General features: G+C 49.9%; 1 protein-coding gene across 2 annotated transcripts in view; it reads left to right on the top strand.

The window, feature by feature from the left end:
* KCND3 (potassium voltage-gated channel subfamily D member 3) overlaps positions 1 to 20369 on the top strand; it is a 224317-nt gene that overhangs the window by 4882 nt on the left and 199066 nt on the right. For both annotated transcript variants that reach the window (XM_069573806.1, XM_069573801.1), the window contains one exon: positions 2426 to 3603. In XM_069573806.1, coding sequence (XP_069429907.1) covers positions 2498 to 3603 — 1106 coding nt within the window. In that variant the 5' untranslated portion in view covers positions 2426 to 2497. The remainder of the gene's footprint in view (positions 1 to 2425; positions 3604 to 20369) is intronic.

Raw genomic sequence — 20369 nt, 5'->3', positions numbered from 1 at the left:
TGTCTGCCCCATATGGGTGTTGGTGGGGTGGATTGAAGTGGTCCATGCCATGTAAGTGTGCCACACTGTGCTGGCTGGCAGTCAGCCCTCAGTAAACATCACCTAATATTCTTCTTACAGGAAGACCTGGAGAAGCAGTGTAGCACAGGATCTCAGGGCATGTGGTGTGGGGTCAGACTGCCTGTCCAGGACTGTAGTCCCTGTCCTTCCCCCTTCCAGCTGGCCGACTGCTGAATTTCAGACCTCTTTTTCCTAGGGTTGCTGGGAGGAATACATGAGCTGATCCATTGGAGACAGTGCAGTGCCTGGCATAAAGTCAGTGCTCAATTACTGTTGGCCATGATGATAAGACTCGTGGAGAGTGTCTGTAACCCAGGCAAGAGGATGATAGGTGCTAGGAAAGAGGAGCAAACAGAGCCTCCTCCCAAAGGAGGAGAGACTTTCAGAGTGGGGAGAGGAAGACGCATCGCAGAGAGAGCAAGGCACAGGGGAGATTCTAATAGGAGAGCTGGGTGAAGGGAAAGGATAGTCCCAACAGAAGGAAGAGTGCCCACAGACAGACCCCCAAGGACTATGCATAAGCCCATCTAGGATCTAGGATAGGTGCCTGGGACATGGGGCTAGAATGATAAACCAGGATCCATTTGTGAAAATGCCAGAATGCAAGTCCAAAGAGTTCAGACTTGATTTGGTAGGCCGTGGGAAGATCTTGCTTTAGGGAGATTAACCTGAGCAGGATGGATTTACTGGGAACAGGAGAAATGGAGGTCGGGGGAATGAGAGACAAACAGACCAATGAGAAAGAGGACTCAGGGCAGCGAGGCCTTATTAGGGCAGAGACCTACTGTATCATTATTTGGCAATTATTTGCATCTTTGGGTGCAGCAGTGAGGAAGATGGCCAATGTGACGGGCCAGGGGTTAAGGATGCTGTGAGCAAAAGGTGAAGAGCAGCTTTTTGCAAGGAGGTAGACCCAGCTTCCACCTGTCCAGTTTCAGAAATCTCCAGGTGGCAGAGTCCAGGGGTGGCTCAGGAATGAGAGGAGGGAGAAATCTGGAAAACTTAGCAGAGTTGGGAGTCAGTCAGGAGAAGCAAACAGGTTTACAAGGAAAGATGAGATCAAATCTCCTTACGAGATTCATCCTCTGTCTCATTTATTTAAACCAGCTGAATTCCAGAGGGTCCAAAGAATTCTGAGTCAGGATTGGCTCTGTGAGATCAGTTTAGGATCTGGGAAAATGAGCGTGTCAGCCCCAAACAATTCCCCGTTGCTGTTCCGTGTGTTTCTGTGTCACCACGTGTCTCCCCACAGATGGTATACATTTGGGGATTGCAGACTCATTTCACTACCGTCTTTAAAAAGCCAGACTCGGGAAGGTAAATCTGTTTCCCAAAGCCAAATATAATTCTCCATGCCATTGTTCCCTCCATCCATGCAGGTGATGGGAAAGTATGTACACAGCCCGGTTCAGAGAGCGGTGAGTGAAGGGCCGAGGTGGACCAGCTCCGGAGGAATCTCTGAGGGTGGAGTGGGGCCAGGTGAAAGAGGCTGGCACGGGAAAGGGTATTGTTATATAACCTGAGGGAGTTAGGGATGGTGGGCAGATGGAGACGGGAGGCGAGGAGTCTGGAGATGGCAGTAAGTGTGGATCAGCTTCCTCTGGGAGGGAGAAGGACAATGCTTGGAAGGCAGGTGAACCAAGAATCCAACAGTCCTTTACAAGGTGGGGGAGGAACCCTAGCCTCCCAGCCTCTCCCACATCTTTCTATTATGGCTCTGAGAGCATGACTGGCCATGAGGTTGCCAAATGTCCCAGCTGAATGTCGCAGAGGGTAGCACGCCACCAGGGTCAGCCTTCTCCATGGAACTTGGGGACAGAACTCCACCAAGTTCTGGCATCTCAGAGAATTTTCCCGAGTCCTGGGCAGCCCCAGCCTCCTCACCAGTGAGGAGTAGAAAGAATGTGTTTCCCTGATCTCCCCGCTCCACACCCCATTCCTGATTGCCGTAGTGGGTGAAGAGAGAAATAAAAATTAGCATGTTTATCCCACTTTTAAATTCATTTAATGAGAACTCATTTACCCTCTCCCAATTTAAATCTGTAATAACACCATAACCTTTTGGAGCTGATTATTACCCACGTCTTCCCAGATCTTTCTGCTAAAGAGGTTTTCCCTCCAAATGCTCCTGAGCCCTCTTGGAACTTGACAATTTGTCAGGCAGTCAACAACATCTGGTGATCCCACATTACTGCAAGACCAGGTGCGATCAAGTCCCCTCTCTTTGGGGGCGACTTCAGTTCCATTCATTCCCCTTCCAGATGTTTGCCGTTTCACTTCCTGATGACCCTTCCCTGTGTGCCATCTCCCACTCGGGTGCAGATAGGGGACTCACGGGTTCTCTGCTCTCTCCTCCTGTCTCCAGGGGTTGCTGAGCTAACTTCCAAGCTGGTGTGCGGGGTGGCGGAGCAGTGGCCGCCCAGGAGCTGGAGTCACCATGGCGGCCGGAGTCGCAGCCTGGCTGCCCTTCGCGCGGGCTGCGGCCATCGGGTGGATGCCGGTGGCCAACTGTCCCATGCCCCTCGCCCCGGCCGACAAGAACAAGCGGCAGGATGAACTGATCGTCCTCAACGTGAGCGGGCGGAGGTTCCAGACGTGGCGGACCACGCTGGAGCGCTACCCGGACACACTGCTGGGCAGCACGGAGAAGGAGTTCTTCTTCAACGAGGACACCAAGGAGTACTTCTTCGACCGGGACCCGGAAGTGTTCCGCTGCGTGCTCAACTTCTACCGCACCGGCAAACTGCACTACCCGCGCTACGAGTGCATCTCCGCCTACGACGACGAGCTGGCTTTCTACGGCATTCTGCCCGAGATCATCGGCGACTGCTGCTACGAGGAGTACAAGGACCGCAAGCGGGAGAACGCCGAGCGGCTCATGGACGACAACGACTCGGAGAACAACCAGGAGTCCATGCCCTCGCTCAGCTTCCGCCAGACCATGTGGCGGGCCTTCGAGAACCCGCACACCAGCACGCTGGCCTTGGTCTTCTACTACGTGACTGGCTTCTTCATCGCCGTCTCGGTCATCACCAACGTGGTGGAGACCGTGCCGTGCGGCACCGCGCCCGGGAGCAAGGAGCTGCCGTGTGGCGAGCGCTACTCCGTGGCCTTCTTCTGCCTGGACACAGCGTGCGTCATGATCTTCACGGTGGAGTACCTGCTGCGGCTTTTCGCGGCGCCCAGCCGCTACCGCTTCATCCGCAGCGTGATGAGTATCATCGACGTCGTGGCCATCATGCCCTATTACATCGGCCTGGTCATGACCAACAACGAGGACGTGTCGGGCGCCTTCGTCACGCTCCGGGTCTTCCGCGTCTTCAGGATCTTCAAGTTCTCGCGGCACTCCCAGGGCCTGCGGATCCTGGGCTACACCCTGAAGAGCTGCGCCTCGGAGCTCGGCTTCCTCCTCTTCTCCCTCACCATGGCCATCATCATCTTCGCCACTGTGATGTTTTACGCCGAGAAGGGCTCCTCCGCCAGCAAGTTCACAAGCATCCCCGCCTCGTTTTGGTACACCATCGTCACCATGACCACACTAGGGTAAGTCGGAGCTGTTGGACTGGAGAAGGGGCGGGGGTCGGATTGGCGGGGACACTGTGGATGGTGTCCGAGGTGGACGCAGAAGGTTGGAGTCACTTCCCCAAGTTGTGGGAGCAAGGGAAGTTGCTAATCAGAAGAGGAAGGCACCTAAGTGATTTGTTCAGGGATGATGAGTGCTCTGAACTTTTTCTTTTAGGAGTAGGGTATGTATTTTACAAAACACGGGAAATTGTCACCGTGTCTTTTTTCAGCCATGCGTTCTGGGTATGTGCGTGTGGTGGGGGAGGAGTGAGTGGAGACTGCTGCATTCTTACACGCACCTGAGCTTGCAAGGGCTGCCTTGAGGAGGAAAAGAGGGCAGCAGGAAGGAGGAATGCTTCGAGAAGTTCAGTGAGCAGTGGTCAGGAGGGTACAGATTTCCATTAACAGGAGACCCTAGAACTCTCTTTTTGGAGCCTCCCTGCATCTCTCCTTTGTATATATGCAGGCTGTTTTCTCTTCTGCCTAAGTTTTCTTTTTTGCTGCCACAGATGCTCAAGGGCTCAGGAGCTCTGAGCAGACTTTCTCTAAGTGACTCTGAACTTGGGTTTTCTGCAAAGTGGGGCACCTGATTTGTTTTTTTTTTCTCACTGAAGAAGCGGTAGTTTTGCTTTCTTAGTCTGACTCTGCGATGGAATGATCCTTCAGCCTACCTGGGTGATGGTGAGATGGTCTGATGGATCATGTGGTCAGACACAGTAGCAACAGTATCATCTGTGGGCGGGAAAGGTGCTCAGTGAGGTCACGGGTGACTGTCTTTTCCATCTCCCCAGGGTCCCTTCTCCAGTTGAGATCACCAAAATATATTTATGGTGCTGGGATATGAAGCTTTCCATCAGAGGACTGGGTAGGGGGGAGCGCTCAGGAAGCAGATTACAGTCTTCACCCTAACAGGATTAGAGCCAGTGAAGGCAGCTTCAAGGAGATGTGTATTTCTTAGGGGCTGCTGCTTCAGCCATGGGAAGTCATTGAGGCTCAAGCAAAATCCCTTCACAATTCATACACTGGGGCTGTATTTGCTTAGGCCAGGAAGCGTTATATTGCTGATGGAGAATTCATGAAGCTTTTTATTTGGTGTTTGACAATTCAGTTGGTGGCGTCCTGGTGATTTGATTTTTTTTTTTTTTTTCCTGGCTGCAACCCTGTGGCGCTGGTATCGGTTTTTCCATAGTGCTTATTGGGAATGACTGAGCAGGTGACAGGACCTTTTAAAATGATGACATTTGTCATTCTGCCACACGGAAGGGAGAAGCAAGGGGGAGAGCAAGGGGTATTGTTGTCCATTTGTGAAGGCCACATTTGACGGGGGCATTCCATTCATCGGGCAGAGGCCACCTTGCCCTTTCCTTCCTTTTCAACACACATGCAGTCTCCCATTAACTGCTCGCACCCAAAATGGGCAAGGATGTCTGGTCATTTGACCTTGTCTCTCTTGACTCAGGGAGTAGATGTGGCTTCCTGGCATGGTGGGATATTTAGGAATAAGATGGGCTGGAGAGCTGGCCCTGTGTTAGGAGAAGGAGGCACGTTTGCTGCTTCTCTGCTAACCTGGCCATCCCTTTGCTTTTCTGAAGGGGACTTTTCCATGGCCAGGACCTCCACGGCTACACTCTGACTGTCCAATACCCTTAAGTGCCCCTTGATGGAACTCATGACACCAGTGATGCCTCAGGACTGCCATGGGGAGAAAACAGGGCAGACGGATGAGTGTCAGAGTTAAAATGGGGCCATTTCAGAGGAGATCAATGGAAACTTCAATGGCCACCTGCCTGTTACTTTTTATTATTAGCATAACAGCATATGTGTGTCTACTATGTGTCAGCAGTGTGCTGAGCACTTTGCATATGTTATCTCTTTAAGTCTTCACAACAGCCTTGCAAGGTAGGAAAAATTCCATACAGCTTTGAAGATGCAGCCGGCGAGGCTCAGAGAGGTTAAGTAAATATCTGTAGTCACATAGCTGCTGAGGGGCAGCGCTGCTTTTCAAATTCCAGTCTGGCTGTCTCCAGGGCCCTTTCTCTTTTCATTTCCCACTCTGCTTGTTCGTACCATCAGGGCCTGTAGGTGGAAATCAGCCCTTCAGAGCTTTTCCTTATTTTGTTTAATGGCCTCAGGGTGTCATAATCTATTCTAGTCCTATCTCTATTTAAGAAAGTGTCAGCGTGGTGAGGACTACAGGCACCTCACTAGGCACACGGGGAATTTATGAATATATAAAACATTTTCTTCTGGCCGGTTTAAGTTCTGCCTGGGAAATTAATGGCTGCTTTCACTGCAAAATCTATTTACTGTCACTGGGGAGACCGGTGATTTCCTTTAGCCTTCGCTGTGTAGTTCAAGGTCAAGTCTAGCGTCAGGGGGTGGACAGTCATGGCCTCACATTTTCTTTTGGGAGGTGAGGGAGGGGCAGAGCAAGAGGACTGCCAGAGAGTGAGGACTCCTACTTAGGAAGACCCAGACTCCCCCCCGACCCCTGACTTCGGGCCCTGCGAGCTCCTCACCCTTCCCTTCCTCAAGCAACAAGATGTCTAGCCTTAGGGAGGGAAACACTCACAAGCAAAAATGAAGCCTTTAGTCATGTCTTGCTTAACCTCCGTTAAGTAATGGGAAAGCAGGCTTTTTCTTCCCATCCACCCTGACCAGTGTTGGCTGGATCGCGCTGCTTAACTTTGACCAGAGTTGGTTGTGGGAACCATCACCTGGCTCGCTGCTTGACTCTAAACAACACGTATTTGGCAAAACTCTTAAATGGGTGAGTCAATGAGAATGGGGCTCCTTTTCCATGTGCTTGATCTGATAATGTCCTCAGTCCCTTCCAGACCCACCTGTCCTTTCTCTAGGGTGGACCCAAGATTTGTATCTCCCCCAGCCCTGGCTCCAGGGAGGGAGCAGGGCAGCATTTATCTGGTGTGTGGTCCCCCCTCACTGGGATGATCTGCGATGCTGTGGAGGGTCTTCTTGCTCTTATCGGAGGTCTTACCCACCAGATCCTGGAAACCGTTCCTCTCCTCTGGTTGCTCCCTGTCCTGAGCACATTCATTGGCTACTTGTAAGCTTGTTGGATCATTCCGGAAAGCCTGTCTTTGCTTACTCTTTGCTGGTGTTTGAACCCCAAGGGGGCATGCAATGCCAAGGGCCAGTGATCTGCCACATTCCACATTCTCTCTGGTTGCTTCCAACAATCCCTGGCAGACTCCTACTTCTTCCTGTTTCCAGACCCTTCCCACCCAAACCTTCCCAGGCTTCCTATTTCCAGTCTGGAAGGACGGTCCTGTGTGCCTTTGCTGACTGACTAGTCGAGGGCCGATGTGTCGAGTGAAGGAATTTGCTCTTCCTGGCTCTGCCTGCTTTCCCAGGACCCGCTGATGAGTTACTCAGGTGTCCTCCAGGGAGGGATCTCCTGGAGCCAATTATTCCCATTTATTTAATTTCTCAGAATATCTTGAGCACACAGAACAATAACAACCCGGCTGCCACCAATGCTGGAGGATGGCTTTCCTTGGCCACCTCCCATGCTGGTGGGGAAGACACCTTTGCCCAGCCCAGGGTTCCCTGGTGCCCCCTTGACAGTTGAGCTTCCAAGTTCACCATTAAAGGATTAATTTCTGTGCTCATAATTGATGCTATAAATAAAATAAATCCTCAATTATCACAGTTAACAGAGGGAAGGGATAACACAGAGCTCCCAATATTAAATAAGACCAGCACCTCTAGTTTGGGAATGCATTATATGTCATAGACTTTTTCAAAGCAGATTTCCCCTCTTCATTTTGTTTGACTTTGCTTGACATCACCACTGGGCAGACTGCCTGAGCCAGTCCATGGGTGAAGCTCACGTGTGGCTTGGGGTAGAGGGGAAGGAAGCTTTGTGAACAAGCATCCACAAGGGCCATCGAGGGCCAGCTCCAGGCCTGGAAGGGATAAAGTGCTCTTGGACATCTTAGGGAGGGGGAATTGGGCTTGGGAAGGGCATGGAGCAGCGTCGCTCTAATGAGATGGCCTGATGCCGCCTGGTTGGCTTGGTTATGTAATTGAGACCGGCAGCCTATCTGTCACCCCGTGCTCTGAGATGAGAGAGCTTTTGACAGTGTCCAAAAATCACTTTAACGAAAACAGAATCGATTTTTACTTCTTCCAAGCACGAAGCAGCCTCCAGGTAATTTGCATTTCCCTTTAAAGTCTAATCCTGGAAGGGGCCTGCCTGAGGTTTCAGAGACTGGGAGCCGGGCCTGGGAGATCAATATGGGCACTCCACAGAATGGGGTGCTTGATCAGGCACCCCCAGTGGAACCAACCAGAGGTGGGTTTTGTTAACCCTTCAGTTCCTGAAATTCTGGCTGTACCATCATCCACTGCCTCTGGGGGGTCCACCAACCCTCCTCCCACCTTCCAAGGGCCTTGGAGTGAGGTGTTGGCCAAACAGTGCCCATCTAGATGGTGGTGGGTCCCTGCCTAGGGGATCTGATTATAGTGCAATTACTGGGAATAAATGGCCTCACGATCTTCTCTTGGTTTGAATTTCGTAACCAATAGTTCTCTGGTGCTGAAATTCCTAAGAGAGAGTGGAGACCTGCATCCCAACAAGGTATCATTCATTCATTCAACATTTATTGAGTGTCTACTGCGTATCAGCCAGCACCATAGGCTCTGAGAATGCACAGGCACCATGATTGCTCGTCAGCCCTATGTAAAACACAGACAGAATGAATGAAACTCATTTCTCTTTTTTTGAACCAAAATAAGAGAGAGTGGGAAGAGCAGGGTCAGAAAAGAGGCTTTTATTCACATTCTTCCCGTCCCTCCAGAGACCACCCCTCACTCTGCTATGTCTGGCTAACTCCTGTCATCCTACAAAACAGCCCACATTGTCTCCAGGAAGGCTTCCCACGTGCACTGCCATGCATCTTTCTTGCCAATTGCCACATTTCATTAACTTTGTTTATATGTCTTTTCCCCAGAATATGAGTTTCTCAAGGGCAGGTATCTGCTTCAAAGATCACTTTATGATCTATACCTAGCACAGGACCTGACATATACTAGCTTCAGTATATATTTGTTCAACCAAACAGGTGTGTACTCTGGCTTACCCATCCTCAATTTTCTCACTTGTTAACCATCCCCTACCTATTGTAAGAACCAGTGAAAGTGCTATCTCACTGTTAGTGATATGGTGCTGTCTAACAGGATGTTTGTGAGTGGGGGGAAATGAGGAGGCTAAGCAGGGAATTCTCTAGTTCTGATGTCAGCCTAGCAGGGTTGGGGCTTTCTTGCAAGTGAAGTTTCAACCCATGTATTTCACTATTGGCTGCTTGGCCAGGCTCCTGGCTCAGACTCCATGGCCAGGGAGGAGCAGAAAGGGTGCCATAGATAAGCCCCCCTACCCATGACATTTCCCTCCATTCAGTTATTTATTCCACAGATACTTGAGTAGCTATTAGGCCCTGGGGATACGGCAGCAAAGGACACAGCCCCTGGTCTTGTGGGGCTTACATTCTAGTGGAGAAAACCAGACAATAAAGAGATAGATGGATACATACCTACATACAGGCAAGCAGGAAGTAATGCATGCTGCAGAGAAGAATAAAGCATGATGTGATAAACTGGGGGTGCCAAGTGTGAGAGGGGATGCAGCGAGGGAGAGCTGCTATTTTATGTGGGGAGGTCAAGATAGGCCTCTCAGATAAGGCTGAATTTGAGCAGAACCTGGAATGTGGGTTTCTTGGGGAAGAACATTCCAGGCAGAGGGAACAGCAAACACAAAGGCCATCAGGCAGGAGGGGGCTTGGTGCACTATTCTTGGAAGGGCTAGAAGGCGCTGATGGTCCAGCCCCAAGAGCAGGGACAGGTAGCACAAAGCAGCCCATGCAGGGCCTGTGTAATCACTGTGGTCACCAAAGGGACTTGGCCCTTTGCCTTTTACGAATATGCTTGGAATGGGAAGTCGTTGGAGAGTTTTGAGAAGACCTGACTCACTTGAAAGGATCTGGGCAATGGGTAGTGAATACATTGAAGAAGAGAAGCTACCACAGCAATCTGAGCAAGAGATGAGGGTGGCTGGGATCTAGTGGTGGCATTGGAAAGGGGAGAAGTGAGAGATTCTGTATACGTTTGAAAGTCAAGGCCACAGGACACACTTGCTGGTCCTGCAGCCAGCCTGCCAGCTGAAAGCTTCACCAGCTCCCATGGCCGAGGACTGGCCTGAAAGACAGAGACCTAAAGACTTCCACTGCTGGGAGAAGCATGTCACAAGAAGAGGCATACGTAAAGGGCCTGCAGGGTGGCTCCCAGACTCTGGCACCGGATGGCAGACCTCTGAGGCTGAACTAGAGCATGGCCATCTGAGAACAGGGCTGGACTGACAATTAGCAGGAGCATCTGCACTTGACTGAGGTTGCCTTCAACCCAGGCAGAATTTCCCCAGCACCTGCCAAGGTGCTCACCACTGTGTGGGCAGTCTTGGCTCGGAAACTGAAAGGGAGCAGCCAGTCTCTAAGGCAGCAGCTCTAGTAGCTGCTGACACAGGCAGGGGGAGCACTTTGGGGCTGCAGGGGAAGAAGAAATGAATTCCCGCGGGTGGAATGTCAGCCTTTGGGGTTCTTCACCCCAGGGTCACCACATTAGATTCGTCTTCTGATCCAGCTGTTCAAATCGCAGCAATTTTTGGAGGGGATTTCCATGCTGATGCCCATTTCACAGCTCTCTTCCGGAATCTCTTAAAATCAATCTCTCCCTCTCCCTGTGTTTGGTTTTGTTTGGGTTTCCCTCTTTAAACACACCCGTAAACAAAAACATGATTCTTCCTGAGGAGCAGCAATTATTCTGCCTGAAAATAGTGTAAATAAAAGGCAGCCTGGCCCTCCCTCTCCCCAGGGGAGGGGCAAAACCCTTTGGTAACTACAGGGGGATTTTTGTTTTTCTCACCCAGGAGGGAGCGCCTGTCCCAGTCCCCGCAGGGCTCTTGGCCACACACCTTTGTGGCTGGAAGCTTCTCCTGGGCAGGAAGAGGAACAGAGACTTCTCTGTGAGTCCCTCTCCCACTGTCCTTCAGGAAACTGACACTCTACTCACATTTTAAGTGTCCATCCTTTGTGATGACCAAGTCAGTTTTTCTTTTCTGGGAAGTGAGAACCTGGCCCTTAGCAATCTCTTTTGGAGTCTATAGTAGTGAATTCAAGCCAGCTTTGAAAGGGGACTTGTTTGTGATGAAGATGAAGGAGTTACCACAATCGCTTCAAGCATCTGAAGTTCTCAGCCAAAAGGCTTACATGTATCGTGACCCCTAGGGCAAGGCCAGTGCTCCTGCCTCTGCCCAGCCTGCTTTTCTCAGACCAGAATGTAAGCCTTTTCCTTCTTCCCCCTTAGCCCCACTTCCCTCCACCCAGCTCAATGCAAATGATGGCTAAGTGGGAAGGGAGGGGCTGGGGAAGGAGGAGAACTCAGCCTTTGCTGACCACGGCTAGATGGAGGGAGATTGCATCTAGCTCATGTAATCATATTCCGGGTGTCAGGACTCGAATGAGTGTCATTAAACTGAATCAGAAAAATCGTTTTAATATAAGTGCCACCTCACACACAAGCTAGTTGATGGAGAGATGGATGGGGCTGGGGACGCCTCCTTTGTAATGCGATGCTGTAAAATCCCATCACCTTCATTATTTCCCACCGAGCCAACACATCATAATACCCAAGAGCAGCAGAACAGCTTGAATTTAATATACAGAAAGTCCAATCAAACAATAAATGGATGGAACTATATAAAGAAACCATTTTCTGGGAGGCTGGCTCCATTCTCTGGGATTCAGCTCCCTGACACATGAAATGTGCATCAATTTTCCCCAACTAATGCAGCTGCTGAATCACCACATGTGATATTTGTTTGCTTCAGAAGGAGAAGAGGGGAGCTTTCCCCCTTGCATTAGCTAGCTATCGATGCAAAATTGCAAATCTCATTTTCTTTGATTTGCATCCAGTGGCTCCCGGGAGCTCAGCGAGGCACCCTCCTGTTACCAGCAAGACTGAAAGCACAGCCCTTCCTCCATCCCACAGCCTTTACTTACTTACTTTACATCATCTTTAAACAAAATCCAACTCTGGACCCAGGGAGTGGGCAGGGACATCTCTACATTCGCAGTCATCTGAGAGAAACTGGCCAAACCCTGGGCCGTGCTGACAAACCCCAAGTGCCTGTGATGTTCACTTTGTCCAGTCTTGCCTCCGAAGTTGTATAGAGCTGACATTTCCTTCTGGACCGACTGCCTACCCCCAACACAGCCCTCCACCTCCCCTTCCATCCCTGCTACCCAGCCAATTATTGAGAGACTATAAATGCAAATAGCACCCCGATCAGCCAAACAGAATTAACAAGGCAAATCAGCTCCTTGAAAATCATACAATACATGTCAAAGACTGATGGAAATCATGTTTTTGTGCTTCTGGTGTGGGATTCTCTCCAATGATGCTTTTCCAATGGCATGGATAACTGAGAGTTAACCATAATTACAGGCTTGGAGCTGCTGAGAAGTATCATTAGTTTATTTTTACTTCTTCCTGGTCACGCATACTTAAACAGAAAAAAAAAAACCTTAGGAGAATTCAAGTAAACTAAATGATATCAAAACCATGGACAGCATAAACCTCGATTCAGTTCAACAAACATTACTGAGCACCTAGTGTCTGTGAAGCACCCTATTAGGCAGTATTGGGGGTATGGAAATGACACCTCGGTACTGTCCCCAAGAAGTTTACAGCTGAGGCTTGGAATATGTTTCTGAGTGTACAAGAGAGGATGAAGCATGGCCTGAAATGATTAAAAAGTGTTTGACACAGAAGAAAAGCTTAATAAGTATTTGCCAATGAACGAGTGATTAGCTTCATGGAAAGGTGGCATTTCAGCTGAATCTACAATAGTAGGCAGGATTTTGATATGTGGAAACAGAAATTCCAAGTCAACTGCAAACAAGTATGGTACTTGGAGAGTTTAGCTAATGTGCTAGTTTGCTAGAGTTTAGGATATATGAGGAGTGTGGCTGGAGGTGAGCAGGAACAAAACGTTTGCTAGAGACATGAGGGTCTAAAATATTAGGCTAAGGGATTTATTTGGTAGACATTAGAGAGTCACCAAATGTGTCTCTGTGACACACGGACTAGGAAGGTGACTTCTGGATGAACGTTAGAGAGCCCTTGGACACGGTGACATTAGCCAGGAGACAGATCCAGGGAAGAAGTAAAGAAGGCTTGACCTAGGGCAGGCACAGTGGAAAAGGAGAGATAAACGTCCAGGAGGAGGTGAAGTCCAAAGTAACTCTGGAACCATATGACTGGACAAGTAGACAAACATTCAGGTGGAACAGGTTGGTTGGAGGTCAAGGGCAAGGTAGAGACCATGAGCTTGGCTGTGGGTCAGCAGTGTTTGCTGGTAACCCTGAGTGTCTTTGAAGTAGCTGCAGGCGGGTGGAAAGGTGGATCTGCAACTGAACGGGGAGAAGGAGGCTAAAGCAGCAGGTTCTGAAATCGTCATCTGAAGCAGGGAAAATAGGCGGGATGGCCCAGGAAAACACGAAGGGAAGGATGAGGAGAGGACCTGGGAACCCCTTCCTGTCCCGGGCCCTGTTTCTCTGCACCTGCCCTGTAGGAGTACGGATGCCCACTGTGTGCCGCTTGGTCCATGCCTCTCTCCTTGGTCTGCAGAAGTTCCCTTTCATATCAGGTTTCTGCTGGAGCTAAAAGGTCATATTGGTTTTCTGAGTGAAACAAGGTTTTCTTTTTAGTCTCCTACCATGATAATTAAATAAACAGCGCTGACCCAGGAAATCAAGATTGGTTTATGAGCTTTGCTAAAATATAATAAGAACAGAATCCTTACATTGGCTTGTGGATGGGAGATTGGGGTCTAAATAGTCACAGACCAGCAAACATCCCTTGCCCAGCCAGGGAGGGTGCTGACTCTGCATGGCACAGCCTCCATGGGTGACACTGTCAGGCCTTGCAGCGTCAAACCCCTGGGCAGAGTTTCCAAGTACTAGAGACACTGCTTGTCCCACTCATTCCCTCCTTCTTAGAGCGAAAGATCAGACTTACTCCTGACATCACTGGGCACGGCCTGAGGCCTGCCCTCTCTTGGAGACATCTCTCTTGGGCTCTTGGTAAGCACCTGGGGAAAGCGATGGTTCAGTAATTCAGCAAATTTGCATTGAGCTATCTTTGTGAGCAAAGCACAGTCCTAGTTGCTATGAGGGGCTCCAAAGAAAGGGGATGAGGACTAAGTCCTAGGAGGAGGATGTTCAATATGCTTCCTATATATGGACTGCCCAGGTGGCACTAGCAGTAAAGAACCCACCTGCCAAGGCAGGAGACATAGGAGATGGGGGTTTGATCCCTGCATCGGGAAGATCCCCTGGAGGAGAGCATGACAGCCCACTCCAGGATTCTTGCTTGGACAATCCCATGGACAGAGCTACAGTCCATGGGGCTGCAGATATCGGGCATGACTGAGTGACTTAGCGTGCATGCAGGAGATGAGAGTGTAGGCAACTTGCCTGAGCTCCCACGCTGTAGCAGCATTACTAGATTCAAAACAAGGTCTTCTGATTCCTTTAGAGTCTCTGCTTCATAAGAAGCCTCAGCCTAGTATAGTAACATGGATCCTTTGTGCACATAGACCTATGTTTCTGGATTTAATAAGGTGAGAGTTCTGAGTAAAGGTCAGAAAAGCGTAGGGAAAGGTGGAGGAGGCAGGGATCAGGGAAGACTTCTTGGAAGAGGTGATGTTTTAGCTGGTCCTTGGAAGATTGTGTTGGAAATGTTAAATGCATTCCTTCACTCGATCATTTATTCAGTAAATATTGTGGGTCTCTGTGTGCCAGGCAGTGTGCTGGGGCTAAGGATGTATTTATGAACAGAACAGGCAAATTCTGAGGGACTGGAATTCTAGTAGGAGCAGAAGATGATAGACAAATGAATGTATAAAATGAGAATGAAAAGTTGAAGTAAAAGGTAGGAAAAAAGAGATAAAGCTCACAAGGAGAGATAGAATGAGGCCATCAGCCTGACCCAGGAAGAGATGAGGAACCCCACCTTGAGAGTAAAGGGGCAGTGTCTCTAGTGTCTGCCAAAGTGAAAGCTCCATCCGCAGTTAGGAGTCGGGGAGAGGCTGGCCCGGGACAGAAATGATGATTCAAGAGCTGTGTCCGAGTCTCTTTAGGACTGTTATCTGGAAGGTGAGGAGACCGAATAGGTAGCAGCAGATTCACCCTGACATGTGAGGGACCACTGTCCTTCATCACCATCAACAACAGTAATAATAGCTAAAATTGATATTATCGAACTTTTATGATATTCCAGGTTTGGTGCTGATTATAAATCGTTTACATTGATTTCCTCATGTAACCCTCCTTAACCAAAGGAGAGTGAGGTTACTGAGAAAACCGAGGCCCGCTCAGAGCCTATGGCTGATGTCTGGAGAAGCTGGAGCTCTGTGTGCAGTATAACCAGTGTCTGCTCTTAACCCGTCTCTAACCACCCAGATTTTCACCAGAGGCTTTGGGGGCCGGGAGGAAGAAACAGCGCCCCCCAGCCTCCTAATGTGCTGGCACCAAAGGCTCTTGTGCTTGTTGGCAAAGGTCATGGGGGTGAAGAGTGGATGGAGGATGGCGATGAAGGAAGGATCAGAGTCACGGAAAAGGGGCCAGCAGGATCTAAGGGACCCAAGTTGGTCTGCGCCAACAGAGAAGGGACAGCAACATGCATAGGGGAAGAATTCACCAGCAGGCAGTGAATTTATTGGTGAAAAGGAGAGAAGACAAAAAAAGAAGGAAGTGGGAGATTTTAGTGCTACAGTAGAGTTTGTACAAAAGAAGAAAAATTGAAGGGAGAAGTAAAGTTGTAAATATGCATAATGTGTAAATATCCTATGTAAATATCTTTCAGAATAAAAGCCTGAAAGTCTTATGCCCTCTCCCGCTCTGTGGAGATCCTGGTCCCTGGTGGATCTGTCACCCATGTCCTATGTCTAGAAATTGGCAGCCTCCCCCAGCCCCACATCCGTGCCAGGCCATGAGGCATAGCTCAGCCTTTTACTGGCCCCAGCCCAGCCCACCAGAGAGACCACAGCTCAGCTCAGCAGGGCTGGAGGCCAGTCCTCACATTTTTAGAATAGGAGGAAGCAGCTCTGATGAGGGGGTCCTATCTGAACCCGCTGACTGATCACAGGCTGCCCAGTCCTCTGGCCTCCTCAGCTATAGGCCCTCATGGTGATCTGTGGCTGGAAGATGAAGCAGGTCAGGGGTGGGATAAGGAGTCTCTTGGGCACATCCTCCCTAGAGGTCATAGGTGCCGCCTTGCTTCTGCCCACCTGGAGGATTCACAGTGCCAGGTGTGGCTCTTCCTCCACGAGCTCTGACCCTCCCACTCCCCTCTGCTGGCTCTCCTGACATTAGGGTGTTAGACTCATTCAGCCTTTTTCATGCCATTTCTGCCCCAGAGATGGAGAAGAGCAGTTTGCTGCATGCGACTCTACATTTGTTTTGTTTTGTTTTTTCTTTTTTCCCTTCTTCCCTAGCCTGTTTGTCTTCTGCTTCCAGAAGCTGCTAGGAGTTCTCCTAAGACTTCGGTACCTGAGGGTTTGCATCCCTGTCTTCTAAGCCAAAGCCCCCTCCCCTCCTCACCCTCCCCTCTTCAGCAGAAAGGTCTCTGCTGGCAGCAAAAGTCTGTTGTGTTGATTAATAAAACATTTTCCTGCAGCCTGGCGGGCACACTCCCAGTTTGGGCAGGGCTTAGAGAGAGACGATGAAGCACTATGCCCACCCCCGACTTCCACACACGGTGTTTGACTTTTTTAATATTTCCATGTAAGGTCAGCTTCTCATCTGAAGAGCAGAGGCTGCTGTGTCCACACTCTGATTTAGGTGTTTTATGCTGGCTCATGTGGGTTAACCACACCGTTCTGCTGGGTTTGGGCTCCATAGGACAATGGGAAGACCACCGAACGAGGAGTCAGATGTGAGTTGTAGGGTCAGCTTCAGCAGACTGTGTGATCTTGGACAAGTCACTTCCGGTCCTCAGAATCCTCTTCTCAATGATGAAGGGTTGGATTTAGTGAGTTCCATGGACAGAGGAGCCTGGTAGGCTATAGTCCATGGGGCCGCAAAGAGTTGGACACGATTGAGCGACTTCACTTCACTTATCAGTTTCACAAGCTGCCAGTCTCTCCCTCTTCAGAGGAAATCTGATCATTAGCCCAGTAGCCTGGATGATCACAGCCTGGGGAACTAGCCTCTAGATGGTGGGGCACTGGGAACCATCCCATTTCCATTTCTTCATCTCTAAAGAGGTCCAAGTGAAAAGAGTCCTTGGCCAAAGTGACCATCAGAAATGGTCTGCAGAGGGACCTGGGAGGTTCTGCTCAGAGACTCCCCCAGAGGGCTCCAGGGTTCCTGATGGTAAGCTGGCATGGCTCAGATTCGGGTCAGCAGCTCTCAGCCACACAGCACCATGTTTGGAGAGACCAGGGAATTGTGAACTCAGCTCCTTGGATAGGCCAGATTAGCTGGATGAGGGGAAGATAGATGTTAACAGTGGGATCTGCAGAGAGCTACGTAAGCCCCATGAATCCTACTTTGCTATCACCCTTCAGAGCTGGACTCCCTTCAGCAACCTCCCCAGCAGATGGCAACGAATCTGCCTGAACATTCAGGGATGGGAATTTACCCTTTGGGCTGCAGTGATTCCATTTTGGAGAGGGTCAGTGATCACAACCTTCCTCTCATGTATTCAATTCAAGCCTATTTCCTCTACACCTTGGAAGGATGAGGACTTTTGAGAACCCAAAAGGTCCTGTTAGGAAACAGTTGTGGAAGACAAGTATAATTATGATCAGGGAAGTCATTAGGGGACTTGGTGGCAAGAAGACCCTGGGACATGTGTCCTGGCATGGACTTGGGATGGCTCAGGTGCGGCTCTGGCAGATCCAAGCCCTGGGGAAGAGTGGAGGTTCCCAGATGAACCAGTTGCTCTTTAGACCCTTGGGGAGCCTGCACAGCATGAATGGGCAAGTTCTGGGGTGCATGGAGTCCCCATCCTGTCCCTGGTCCCCCACTCCCCATCCCTACTGACACCCTACCCAGGGTTTCTCCCTGCCCCACCCCATCCCCATTTTCTTTCCCGCTTTTATCCCTTTGGTCATTAAATGGCCCTTCCCTTCTCCACTCCCATTATTTAAGAACATGAGCTCCCCAGAGGAATGCAGGGGAATCTCAACATTGCTATTAACATCCGTGTGGGCAGCGTGGCTTACATTACTTTGAGTTATTTGAATGAAACCAACCATTAAATGATCACAGAGGACTGGGGAGAGAGTGAGCGTGTGGGCTTTCTCCGGCTCTAGGCATCTCACCACTGGCTTTCCAAAGTGCAGAGAGGACGAGGGCTGAAGGGCCAGTAGCAGGGTATGGGCACGGAAAGGAAGTTCAGTGGAAATGGGCCAGGTTAGTGAGTCATCTCAGGAGGCTCTCTCCCTCCCGTCAGCACCTTCTGAAAGCACAGGCAGTCCTTGCTCCTCGGGGTCAGGCACCATGGTCCCCGCCCCAGCTTCCAGCAGAGTGCCTGGATAAAGAAGGGGCTCAGTGCTGAGTCTGGCATGTCGCTGCCCTGTCAGGCCCTGCCAGTTTACTCAGAGTGAGAAGCACCTGCACACGAGTGACTCAAACAACCTGTGTGTGTTGTTTAAGTCACTTTAAACCAAGCAGGACCAGACACTGAATCAGGTGCAAGGTTTGTGTGTTTCACAAGTATGGTAGTTGTCAGTCATGGCTGATGCTTTGCAAGCCTATGGACTAGCCCACCAGGCTCCTCTGTCCATTGGATTCTCCAGGCAAGAATGCTGGAGTGGGTTGCTATTCCCTGTTTCAGGGGATCTTCCTGACCCAGGGATCAAAGCCGAGTCTCCTGCATTGTGGGCAGAATCTTTACCATCTGAGCCACCAGGGAAGCCCAGAGGATGTGCCCCAACTTGGAGTGGAATCTAGCTCTGGGACACTTCCTGTCCAGATAGGGCTGAGCCAAGAGGATCGTCAGATCTGTTTGACCTGGAGATGTCACGGAAGAGATAGAACTCCCAGGAGTGTGCAAATGACGTGAGAAAGTTGGGGGGTTTGGAGGGCCGGAAAGGGAAAGTGTTTCAGGGAAACAGTGAAAGTCAGAGGAGAAACAGGCTCTATGCTCATTGTGTGTATGTGTGTGTTTCTGTGAAAGACTGCTGGAAGTGAGGGGTGGGGAGGGAGGAGGGGTTCCCAGTGTAACCCTGGGCCATTGTGGGCAGGAGAAAACCTCTAGGTCTTTGTTCTCAGGTTGGCCTGCTGAAACGTGACCCTTCCTCTCACATCAGAAGCATCATCCTGGACCAGGGCTGGGTCTTCTGGTTCTTAGATGAGGTCCCCACACACCTACAGATTTCCCCTGAAAAGCAACTCTGTACCTGGAGAATCCACAGAGAATTGATGGGGCTCTTGTCTCTCTGAATTTGTGTACTCCGGGAACCTCATATAAGTGAAGATGTTAGATTATTACTTTAAGAAATCATAAAATACATCAAACATGCAAAGAAAAAACATCTTGTCATCTTTCAGGCAGCGTCCATAAAACTCCCTTATGCCTCTCATTAGTATGGCAGCGTTATTTAACGGAACTTATAAGGGTACCTTTATTTTAATGGGTTGGAGGGTTATGACTACATTGTAAAAAATGAGTTAAATATCTTTTTTCTTTCTGTTAATTGTTTAAAATTAAACCAGAAACCAGCTTGTTTAAAATTAAACCTGAACCAGAGCAAGTCAGCAGTCCTTGGATTTGTAGTCCTGTTGACACAAAAAAAGGTGTTGGGGTGGGATTTGTGGGGAGCAGAGGCTTTCCACTGCAGATGCTAATTTGAATCCACTATTGCCCATTTCCTTTATTCATTCAACAAATATTCCTGTTGTGCTGACTGTGTGTGCCTGTTCTTGAGGTGATGAAAAGCTCACCACATGTAGTCACCAGGCACATGAAATGAATCAGATAAATTGCCATGACACCTATAATTATGCTCCTTGGCAGAGTTCAGGCCCATGCTCTCTGGGTGATGGGGAGAAAGGTGAAGCAAGTGGCCCTCTCTAGGACCCAGCACGAGGGGCTCCTCTCAGCAGTGTAGGCCCACCTGGTCCATCCCGGAGTATCAGAGCCCCTCCTTTTCCTGACTTTGCAAGAGCAAGAATCCGTCCCATTCTCTACCTGACCTTTGTGCCTACCTCCTAGTCAGAGCAAGAATTTTGACAATATGAACATCAATTCTGTCTCAGAAAAGCCTCTCTGAATTTGTGCCCCTTTACTCACTCCAGATTTTAGAGTCTTTTCCTTTAGATCTATGCCTCCCAGTGGGGTCACCTGGCCATGCCTTTGATCTTGCTCCTCTGGAGCTGGCCAGGCTGCTGGAGGCAGGCGGAGCTGCTCACCAGTGGCTCTGCTCTCCCAGCCTCACCTGGCTGCCCTGGAGGCTGGGGAGGTCTGCACCTGCCTGCATACCTGTAATCCATTCTTGCCCAGCTGTGTGCCGTGGCCCCCTGGCTAGGAACCTCTAGCATCCTTAGTCTCACCTCTACCCACCTGGGGCTGTTGGGGTCCTAATGCCAGCCTAATGCCAGCTGGTCCTAATGCCAGCAAGCCCTTTAGGCTCTGAGCAGTCCTGTCACCCTCCTCAG

The sequence above is a fragment of the Ovis canadensis genome, chromosome 1, assembly GCF_042477335.2.
Source record: "Ovis canadensis isolate MfBH-ARS-UI-01 breed Bighorn chromosome 1, ARS-UI_OviCan_v2, whole genome shotgun sequence".
In the NCBI taxonomy this organism is placed as follows: domain Eukaryota; kingdom Metazoa; phylum Chordata; class Mammalia; order Artiodactyla; family Bovidae; genus Ovis; species Ovis canadensis.
Note: the sequence above shows the minus strand (reverse complement) of the source record. Positions and strands in the feature narration are given on the sequence as shown.